The sequence below is a fragment of the Gadus morhua genome, chromosome 5 (genome assembly GCF_902167405.1).
Source record: "Gadus morhua chromosome 5, gadMor3.0, whole genome shotgun sequence".
NCBI lineage: Eukaryota > Metazoa > Chordata > Actinopteri > Gadiformes > Gadidae > Gadus > Gadus morhua.
This window is the reverse complement of record NC_044052.1, coordinates 23,958,991-23,970,683: the sequence shown is the minus strand read 5'-3', so window position 1 is coordinate 23,970,683 and position 11,693 is coordinate 23,958,991. Positions and strand designations below refer to the sequence as shown.

General features: G+C 43.8%; 1 protein-coding gene across 1 annotated transcript; it reads right to left on the bottom strand.

Annotated features, from left to right (window-relative positions):
• Positions 1 to 4,361: 4,361 nt before the first annotated feature.
• On the bottom strand, positions 4,362 to 7,171 carry nkx2.1 (NK2 homeobox 1). Its single transcript, XM_030355798.1, has 2 exons — positions 6,175 to 7,171; positions 4,362 to 5,656 (listed from the first exon to the last, which is right to left on the bottom strand). Exons 1-2 carry the CDS (start codon positions 6,536 to 6,538, stop codon positions 4,989 to 4,991), a joined length of 1,032 nt encoding a protein of 343 aa, XP_030211658.1. The 5' UTR covers positions 6,539 to 7,171; the 3' UTR covers positions 4,362 to 4,988.
• Positions 7,172 to 11,693: the final 4,522 nt, after the last annotated feature.

Sequence of the window (11,693 nt, the reverse complement as noted above, 5' to 3'; positions counted from 1 at the left end):
CACACACACACACACACACACACACACACACACACACACACACACACACACACACACACACACACACACACCCCATAGGCCTATGTATCTGAGTAGCAATAAGCATCTTGTACAGATAGAAAATACTTGGGACGATGCTAAAATATGTGCTTATAAATCACGACATTCATTTATCACACACATTTAGTAAAAGTGTAACAGGTGGAGGACCAATTAAAAGTGTGACTTTACATTTTCCTGCAAGTTTTACTTTCTTAACTAAGACCCGCTTATTTCCAATGCATAACTGGACTGCTATTATTGAGAATTAGAAAGTCTCACATCATTCAAAAATGACATTTCACACCTGACTCCTGCGAATTCAGAATAAATTATAATTCACAATTTTCAACAGTAAGGCTCTCCCTTATAAAAGAGAGATATTGATTTTAAATAAATATTGTGACTCATGACGGCATTTGAGCCAAAAAGCAGGTCACCCTGACTGCACCAGAAGGTCTGGATCGGGATTTGAGACGGCAATGACAAATGTCAGTGGAAAAAGTCAGCTGTCAAAAAGTTTAGGCAAATGAAAGCCAATATTAGGCCTATATACGCAAAAACAATTCGTTTTTTCCATAAACAAGCAATTTGCCTTGGCGACCTACTTGCAGTAATCTTGAGATGAACAAAAATTGCACCACACTACCATTAAATTGGGCTTTCAGTCAGCCACGAAACACTACGACAATACAATTCGTTTAATATGATTATTTTGTTGCCTGCGTGCCGTAAAATACTGGGTGGTTAGGTCTGAATGCTGCATTTGTACCGTTGAAATAATTATCCTGAAAGGTCAAGTATTACAGCATCTTCTGTTCTGCTTTGCATGCTAAGTATTCCGCTGCGCAAATGACCCTCGGGTACGCTTTTCGCACAATGGCTTGAAGAACGACATGGTACAATTGGCGATATTTTTTGCTACCAGGATTTACTAAAGGGAGTGATTGCAATTGCTCTATAATTGCGCTATTTTTTAATCTCCATTTAGCAAGGTCTGCGGAGCCCGAATGCACAAACAATGTTACGAAAAACCTACAGCCGAGTCTAAAAATAGAAATATGATCATTTTATTTATATTTCCTGTTTAGAAAACATTAAGGAACCGATGCTTTAATTTCTATTAAGGAGACCAACATTAGTCATCAGAGCATCCTTGCAAATCCGCATTGCTATAAACATGTATGTGATGCTTTTGGTGTAACCCACATTTATTCTATAATGTCAGCACAATTAATGGATATTGTGACTTATGATGGTTTCCGTTCTACAGCCTCGCATCCAGTTTCAGCACCTTGGATAGCGCCTATTGGACGTCTTTATCCGTGAAACGCTCTCATAATAGCCTCAATTGATGACGCGCCACGACGTAATTTAACCTTATAACCTACACGCAAAGGCACTGAATTGTGGCATTACTGGCATATGTTGTCATGTATGTGATTAGATTGTAAATGACGGAATTGCTATGAATTATAGGTTAAGTGTGCAGCTTTTCCGTGAAATGTCATCGTGACATAGTCCTACCGTCGGCCAAGGAGTCATCCTCCGTTTGAGTCATGCTAGCAGCACATCTCCGGGTCTGCACTTTTGGTAATGGGAGAAACTAAGGACGATGAACAAAAAACACCCTGGTTCACAAGACCATGAAATATGACTTTATGTTGTCCCAAAAATAAGAAATGTGCGTTTCCCATCAGGGCGGCAGAGGACTGAAGGACGCGTGTCGCTAAAGGCTCAAACACCCCCTGTAGAGCAGTGTTCTGATTTAACACTATTGAAATATTCTCTTATATTCCTGCGCTGCTAGTGACATTTCTGTTCCAAAACGCCGTATTGACCTGGATTTACATCGGGAGATTCTTTGTGCGATCAAATGTATCCGATAGGGACCGAAGCCGAACATGGCCGGATAAGCCATAGGAGCCGTGAAACTCCAGTGTGATTGCTTTGAGATTAGGGACTAATTGCTCGGGGTTCATGGAGAACGACGGACCACAAAGCGAGGAGCGCTCGGGGAGTTACACTGTGGTCCGAATAAAGGGACGGGACGAGAGCACACACGCTTCCAACAAGTCGTTCTCAACAGTTACAAGCCCTATACAAAGACCACACACGGCGCCATGGAAATGGAAATGTAATCCCAAAGATCCTACTTCTTTTCCTGGACAAAACCGTCCCAGCAAATACCAGAAGCTGGTGTCTGATGCTGCTGCTGCTCAGACTTCTTTTTTTCACTCCCAAAGTCCAATATGCTTAAGAGTTTCCTGCAGCCCAAAGGGCGGCTCGCCCATGGGACTGGAAAAAACAAATAGGCCTAAAAGACTTTCAGAGTTCTACTCGGACCGAAGCATTGCTCATCATTGAGTTGATTCGGAAATGCTTATGAGCAAATCCTTAGGGACTATACTCGAATTTCGGTTGAATCTCCTTCATGTGGCTGTAGACAACACACGACACCACTAAATCTAGACTGAAAATGCCGAATTCTACTTTCGAATTGAGTCATTGTATAGGCCTATAGTTCGCGCATTCATCAAGCGCACCACCGCACTATCCGCATAAACCTTGGTGCTATACCACCGATATAGATCGGGATAGATGGTCAAAGCTGAACACAAAAATATAGTTCAATACTCGTTGAGAAATATAACCTATATGGCCTCATTTCAAAGTCGAGCATTAGCGAAATTGATGTCAAGCGAAAATACACCTGCCGCCATAATAGAGCTGGGATTGGAAAGGCCCTGTGCGTCTGAACCTTCCTCCCATCCTGCTCATTTATAGGTCGCCCCATTTACCAGGCTATAATTAGATTGTAATACATCATATAGTTATTTCTTAAGGCTATAGCCCTGGTTTCGGTTAACAGATTTGTGTCATAACCTTTAGCCATCATGCTCTGATCGCACTGTAAATACATGAACTCAATGTAAGCTTCTCTACACACAGGATATCTCCTCGCAAATAACCGAACAATAAAAAACAGCAGCAGCAACAATATAAATCGCAAGATATCGGCCGAGTAGACTCCACTTTTACCCTTAGGATTTGTTATTATTTAGTATTATTTTAGAACTCTTTATAAATGATGTGCCAATGTCAATGCTATTTTATACAATACGATGACGGCGTCAAATGTATTGTTAAATGTTCGACGTTGTAGAATTCGTTTCTAATTAAATTCGTAGGATTTGCGGTACCTTTTTCAAATTGACCTCATCACATTCTGTCCCGCTACGAGGTGTTTGGCTAAAGCCTTCGTAGGCAATCTCTGCAATATGGTCCGCCACATGGTCCTATAACATTTATTTGGCAACCAAATAATTATTTCAAATATAAATATGAAACCAATGACTTAAGTCGCCAAGTTCTCGGATAAGAGACCCCACAAAACCGGGTCTGTGCGTTGTCCCAGGAGGAGACCCAAGCCACACCAGAACAGAGTTATATCCACCCTTGCATGGAAGGCACGGCGCCTTATCAATGTGAAAGCAAACAGCCTTCAGAGCCATTTTCTCTCCATTTCTTTACTGATTATTGATGAACCGCCTCGCTCCCCTGATAACCTCCATTGAGCCATTGCATTTGTCTCGCGAGTTATTTGAAAGGAATAGCGTGTTGTGTTTGACTAAGGATCTGCATCGATAAGCTTTGAACGGCGGTGTTCTGTTTGATGGCCGCGACACCGCGCCTCTCTGACTCGAGCACGAGCAACGACCCGCGGCTCGACCCCGCGAAAGGATCACGCTTTCCCTCTAAGCGGCTAGAGAGGGCTGTGTGTGCGCCGAACCGGGATTCATAAACTAAATTATACCAAGGCTGCCCTAATCATAATCGTACAACACTATTACACCATGACGAAATCTGAAATATTTCACACAGTAACAGCTAAATCGAAATGTTTCTGATATTTCCTAGTTATAATAATAAGAACAGCCTAATAACACTCCCAAGAATAGTAATTATAATATTCATAATCACAACATTTAAAATAACACAAGTAATATTAGTTACAGAAGAAGCCTCTTAGATTGTTGGTGTTATTATTGATTCATGAACCTTCATAAATACTTCAAAAAATACAACCAATAATAATAATAATAGCAATAATATGTAAATGTCAACCAACATTAAATTATGTTATCATTATCTTCACTATCATTATTATTATTATTACGATTAGGCCTATTGTTGTTGTTGTTGTTGTTGTTGTTGTTGTTGTTGTTATTAATATTGGATTATAATAATGATTATAATAATAACAATGTTTTCCCCTGACACGAGGCTAATCAACCATTTCTGGCCAAAATAGACAAAAAGTTAACTGAATTTTGTTTCCATAATTTATTAATAGCACTGTTTGTATTAAGTCAAATGTCTATATAAGTTACATAGAAATTAAACGTACAAATACCAATGGAACGACAACAAATTTGCAATAGCGTCAAAAACTTTATACAACAGATAGCTAAAACTATATATCCTATCGAAACCTTTTACAGAATTATACAGATCTACGGATTACATTAAAGTCTATCATAAACAGCCCCCCTGTGTGTAGACGGGGGGGGGGGGTGATAGGTGCTGTAGCACCGTAGGCTACCAGGCCCGTGTAAGTGTTCCTGTAGGTTTCACCAAACCAGAGCAGCTACGGTCTATTGGAGCCGAGTCTTCGTTTTTTTCAGCATAAGTTAGATAAATAATTCCCAAAAGTGGATTCACACGTCCGCGGTTAGTAATCAAAAGTTGGTGCTGGGTTTTCGTCCGCCCTTCCTGGTCGGCCTATACTTCACAACAGTCTCGGTCTCTTTAAACGTGAAACGCCATAAGACACCACCAGACGGACCAATTCACTCGGCCGTCGTTATATAAATGTACAGTTAATGTGTAGAGTCTTGCCTCTAAGTCGTTTTTCCACAGGCTTGTTGGACAGTGATGCAGTCTCATCACCACGTCCTGCCGTAAAGCAGGGCGGAACACTGCAAAGCGGTCCCGTACTCCCCTCCCGAGGGGTTGAGGTGAGACAGGCCGGCCACCTGGCTCTGCAGGGAGGGCGGACTGTGTTGCACGAGGTCGGGCGAGTGGTCCGTGCTGCCCCCCTGCTGGCCCTGGTGCGGCCCGAGCCCACCGCTGTTATTGGACATGATCATGATGTTGGAGCCCTGCTGGTGGAGGCTCTGTCCGGAGGCCGTGGGAGGGTGACCGCTACCTTGACACGGCTTGCCGTCCTTCACCAACACTGGCACGGCCACGCGCCGCGGGGACTGCTGCTGCTGCTGACACGAGCCGTTCTCCTGCTGCATCTGTTGCTGCGACACTTTGTCCTTAGCTTGGCGCTTCATCTTGTACCGGTGATTTTGGAACCATATTTTCACCTGGGTCGGCGTGAGGTGGATCATGCTGGCCAGGTGCTCCCGCTCCGGCGCCGACAGGTACTTCTGCTGTTTGAAGCGCCGCTCCAGCTCGTACACCTGCGCCTGCGAGAACAGCACGCGTCTCTTCCGCCGCGGGGTGCTCGACAGCGGACCCAGGCCCTTCCCGACGTCCGCCAGGGAGCTCAGGCTGCCCATGCTGCCCATGTTCATTCCCGAGGAGGACCCCATGAAGCGGGAAACTGGAAAAAGTGAAACACCACAAACTGTCAGGCCGATCAAAGAAAAATAAAACACAAATGGCCTATTTTGTTCGTTTTTTTTTTTATGTTTTCTCTTTACGCGCATGGACGCGCCGTGGAGGATATACGCTTAAGGCAGTAAATCCGGAAGTAGGGCTGGTCAAGGGGGTAGTATTCTTACATTTAGATATGGAATAGGTCGAATGAACATTCAGAAAGGAGAAATAAAAGGCAAAGAAGGGAAAACTCGTCAGAAACTTGCAGTAGGCCCTATGTCAAGTGGTTTCAAGTAGGTGGGCAGTGAACGGGGGAATTAAACAGGTGGGTCGCCTTGATAAAGACGGCATCACTTATTCCTGATAGATAAATAAAATAAACAAATGCACACGTATAAATGCCTACCAATAAACACTGTCCCCGACGGTAGTACACGGCGAGCCTTCCTTCCACCACTAGACTCAAACGGCTCACCTGCCCATAACGCACAGAACCAAACGACGGCGGTAGCTTATACTCACTGGTGGAGAAGCGCGGGTCGGGGTTTGCCCCGTACCAGCCGGTGGCCGTGGCACCGCTCCGCATGCCGTCCTGGTACGACTGCAGGTCGCTCATGTTGCCCAGGTTGCCGTTACAGTAGCCGCCCATGGCCGAGTGCGAGAGCTGGGAGACCCCCGCGGCGGTCATGTGGTATGCGGACACACTCCCGTTGTGGCCCATGTGGTGCTGCTGCATGGCCGCCTGAGAGACCTGAGGCTGCCGGTACGAAGTGAGCGGCGCCCCCAAGTTGTTGTTCTCCATACTTACTTTCTTATAGCTCTCCTCAAGGGGACTCAGGATATCGGAAACAGAAAAAGGAGTCGTATGCTTAGGGCTCATCGACATTGTTCTTCTGGGGCTGGAGAGGGGAGAAATCAGAAGGCAAGCGCAATCTCTCCTTCTTTTTTTTGGCCAAAGCCCCTCTGGTTCCTGTTGTCTCAACGTCGATCCGGCTAGATGAAGATGTACTGGAGCGCACTGGAGTCCACCTTAATTGGGTTGAGTGGGAGCTCGGTACTGGCTTTCGTTTGTTTTAGCTGGGTGCCAGGTTTAAGGCTCCCATCAGAGGCGGGGCATCGGTAACAACACAAAGCATAACCGACTCTCCTTCCCAAAGCGTAATTTCACTCGCTACGCGTTGGCACGACATGCGCGCCCCCTCCTACTCTCCATAACTCGAGGACACATTGTGTATAATCATAACTGCTCAAGTTATCGTAGTGGAAGAATTGTGACGGTCGGGCTGGTAAACAAGCACACTTTCTCCTCGGACTTTTAGTTGCTGTCACAGTTAAACACCAAACTGCACCTTGGGATCGCAGTGACCACAATACACTTTATTAACTCTCGTGATGTTTACGAGGGCCTCTTGATGAAAGGAGGGTCTATATGGACTTGAGGGTTGGAGAACCACTCCGCGTCTGAACAAGCCGCAGTTGAACCACTGACTTTTAATGGCCACGAGAGGCCTCCAGTGATTGCAAGGATTGTTTGTGTTATGCCTTATCGTACTTAGACTTGCAAAAGTGCACTTGCGGGGAGGGAAATTGACTGATAAGTAAATAAATACACATCCGCGTGTTAAGTGCCTGCGTAAATGATTAACCCCTTTTTTTTCTTTGATATCATTGGACGCGCGCAGCATGTACCCAAATCCAGACGCACACTCGGGGATCCATTCAAAATAAAATATAGTCGTGGAGAGAAGAGACCCTCAGGTGAAGTTAACGGCGTTCAAGTGCTCTCCTTCCGCAGACTCACGCCAGGTAGCCGTCGATTGCTTCTTGCCTTAATGCTAAAGGAGCAATGATAGTTTAAGTCAAGCAACTAAACAACGTTTTATTGGAAATATCCAGCGCTTGGACTACAATCGGCGGTAGACTCAGAGAAAAGCAGTTTCTTATTTCATAATCGTTTCATTTTGCAGGTTGAGAATGCTACGGCAAAGAAAATGACGTTCGCTGTGACTTGGTTAAGGGTGTTAGTAGAGAAATATTATCACAACCTTATTTAGACTGCCGAAAAACTATTTTTGAAAGAGAGAGAAATGAACAGGAATCAACAATATGTTGATTCATATAGAAACGATTGAAAAATGTAATTAGGCTATCACTAAAAATACTGACAGCAATAAAAAGCAGTAATGACTTTTTAAATGTGTGTCAATACACTATTTATAGGTGCTTATATAGTAGCCTACTAAAAACAGTCCAATAATAGTAGGCAAATTATAATAATAATATTAATTATAAATATCAACAACCACAGTTATTAGAATAAATTATGTATTTTTTGTTATATTTTGTATTATTGTAGGCCAACTTAATATTATAATAATATGGAAAACAAAATATTCCAACCTTCACGGGCGACGTGAACAACATTTGAATCGGCGCGTGTATAAAAATGCAATAGAAATGTGTCCAAATTAGTTTTGAAATTTAAGATTAATTTGACACGATTACGTCGCTAACCCAAGGAGGAGGAAACCAGCAGTGCGTCCGAAACACGAGTCCGGCGGTCTACCAGGAAACATCGCCCCGTCCAGGAACCACAGAAACACAGCGTCTTCTGGTGGACCGATCTTTGAAATAACCTCATCTCACTGCCTTTCTTTGGCTAAACCGACCAGCTTTTACAACCGTCTCATAATTCGATATTTTGTATAATGAAAGCCTTCAACATCCTACTATAGATTTGATTTTACACTCAGATTTAGATTCCAGCAGAGTTTTGTAGGAAGCCTATCTTTAGGGCCAACTGATCGTTTACAAGCAATGTGCAGGACATTTTCATCACTGCGCACAGCAGAATGATTATGGAATACACACCTTCCCGTGTGTATCTATTTACCGTCATATAGGGCCTGGTGTGTATAAATCGATTATTAGATTATTAGATTAGTGTCAACACATGATGTCATCATTATGCACGTTAGATGTCCGAAGTCTTATCTGTTCTGGAATGGAAAGGAACATGTATTATCCAAATGTGAAAGTGACATTCGATTTAAATTGGTGTTTTTGCCTCCAGATTGCACGCAAATACCATTTAACTCTACATCCCATCTGAGCACGCGGGCCCCCAGGCCCTTCGACAGCTCTGAACTTGACCTGATATGCAAAGTAGGCTATATTTACCGTGCAATTAGGTTATGCATGTCGTTCTCCATCGTAGAATATGAAATGGAGTTCTTGATTATCTAACCCAGTACCTACACTTGAACTGGAACTCCTTTAATAGGCCTATGGCTAATTAGTGTTAATAAGTTCGAACGTCGGAGCTAATTCATTGAGATAATGAGGACCGTATACCGAACCTCTGTGTTGTTTTAGCTTGGAGATAGCATGCCCCCCCCCCTCCTTATATTAAGTATTATTTATTTCGTTTATCTTATTATTACCGAGTGCAAGTCCATTAAAACGCCGGCGCCTCCGTTTGGGTCAGGGGGGTAGGTTGGTAACGTTTAGCCACCTTTCAGAAAATGTTTGTCAAACCAGACGATATGAAACGTGAGCCAGCGACCCTCCGCACTACCGAGAGGACAGGCCACAAGCAGGCCACTGAGAAAGGCCAAGGACTCGATGGGGGTTCGAGGTTCAATGGATTTCCTTCTTTGTGTTGGATTCTTCATTTGTCGAGCTCGACCTCTGGGAAACCTATCTAAAGGAAAAAATACCGACATTGTAGAGGAGCCTTAAAATCCGAGATTACACATGATATAGGCCTATTGTGAAACACCCAAAGAAAATGTATGCAATATATTTTAGTTAGTTGGTAACTAATAGCTTAAAACAACATTATTCGACTTATTATAACGTTGCGGAACAAGCAGTCCAAATTAGTTTTGCGTGTATGGGCTCCATCAAACAAAAGCCACTATCTACAGTGAGGCCTTTGGATAAAAGTCAACATGTTTGAATAGCAGGTTATTTTCCTCTCCCACCATAGGAGAGGAGATCAAAGTGGAGGCGAAGAAAATATTGTGGGGGTATTTGCAGAGCCACACCAGCCACACCTGGTCCACACCTTTTCGAGCAAATACGACTTACCGCACGCGTTTTACCGACGGCCAGTGGTTCTACCCCGGAGAGGGCTGACGTCACACCGCGTCAGCATCCATGGCCGCCCCCCAGATTCTGGCCGAGCTGAGCCGTCAGCTCTTACGAGGTCGGCCGTGATTTTAGAACCAAGCCAAAACCACCAACCTGTGGTCCGTGGGTAAAGCCCGACCCCTAGCGGCCATCTCATCACCACACGCCTACAACAAGTGGGGTTCACGAGTTTGTGGCCCTTCACGGCCATACCATGTGTTATACTGCCATCTGGTGGAAATATAAACGACCAGCTATGTTCGATATAGGCTGCTCCTGAGTGAATCAGCTCACCGAATTGCTAAACTAACTAACACGTGTTTGCAATCGTTGCAACTGAAACAATTTGCAGTGAAAACGTGCCTCAATGGAGCACCGTTGAGTTCCATAAGCCAGTGGTGCTAATTCGGTAACAAACGATCGAATAAATCGATGTATCCTCTAGAATTAAGAACATCTAAACAAAAATGTATTCTGCAAATATAATAATAAACACGCCCATTAGTAGATCTGATTGTAGCGCATTGGACACGATAGGGACCTATTCTACAGTGAACAGATTACACTCTCGAATCGAGGCCTGATGTAGACCAACGAGTGAAGCTGTAGGATGCGCAGGCCTAATACCTATCCCTGCTTTACAGATCATTCTTCTGGCCAACCCCCAAAACCAATGGCAACCTCTAAAAGCCGGTCTTTGTCACCCCTAAAACCCACGGCGCTCTAAAACACCATTGTGTAGTTAAACCTCATAAATTTGTCGCGGAGACTGATTAAACATCACGAGAACTGAAACACTAAAGATTTTGTCTAGGTCCCCTTTTGGGTGCCGGACAATGGTCCATTCACGGTGGGACACAGGGACAAAAAGGGTGTTTAAGGGGAGACGCATCGCGCTGAGGAGTTCGGCCAGTCCCTCCATATGTGATGCAAGGTGGCCCGGGCGGGCGGACAAAGGGCCAGGTGACAGAGACGACGAGCACAGGGTCACAGGACGAGCAAACAACATTATGGAGGTCGTGAAACGAGACGCCCCTCTCTTGTATTTCCCCCCATTTCATCCATTGCACATTTTAGTATGACAAGCATGGAACATGCGGCACCCATTATATGGTGTTTAAACACCGTTTAAACAAAACGTCCGAAGAATCTTCTATACTTTCGATTGAAATATATGCGTTGTATCCTCGGAAGCATCTTATTTAGTAATTATATAGTGATCCATTATGCAAAAAGTTCTGTGTTATACTTGCATAACAGAGACCATCAAAGCAAAATTGAGGTGGGATAGGTTTAAATTATTTGGGCTATAGGTTATATGTTATTTTTTTGGCCTGGCTTTGCGATACCATCAAATACGAAATATTATACTTTTACTACGTATAAGACGAATGGCACGAATTTAACTAATTGGAACTAATTTGGCGACTAACAAAACGCGTATTTGGTCCAAGTGAAAAGCCGCCTGGAACCTTACTCCACAATGGGCCGTTCTGCTGAGGTCACCGTGTTGACTGTGTATTCTCATGATAACGCCATCCATTCCTTTTAGACACACAGTGTTTGCTCAGCTTTTAGCCCCTGGATTTAGTTTAACATTACAAAACCATCATCTCGGCTTGGTTTAGGCCTGTATGTTTTAGTTTGACCATCACAGCCACCACTCAGGTTGGTGGAGTGTGGAAACGTATTTCAACGTGAGATGTCGAGTTATGTAATGGTTGGTCGAATGTTTGGACACGTGTTTGGACTCAATGTCCTCGATACGACATTCGTCTGATTGATATAATAAATGGAAGAAATACAAACGATTTAAACAATTCTGGCCTTTAATGAAAGGCTACTTCAATGCAACAAATTATATATTTTCATTCAAACATTTAGGTTAATACTTTTATATTGCTGCT

Coding starts and splice junctions, on each gene's coding strand:
- nkx2.1 (XM_030355798.1), bottom strand. CDS start 6,538: ATGTCGATGAGCCCTAAGCATACGACTCCTTTTTCTGTTTCCGATATC. Junction 5,657..6,174: donor CGACCCGCGCTTCTCCACCA/GTGAGTATAAGC, acceptor CACTTTTTCCAG/TTTCCCGCTTCATGGGGTCC.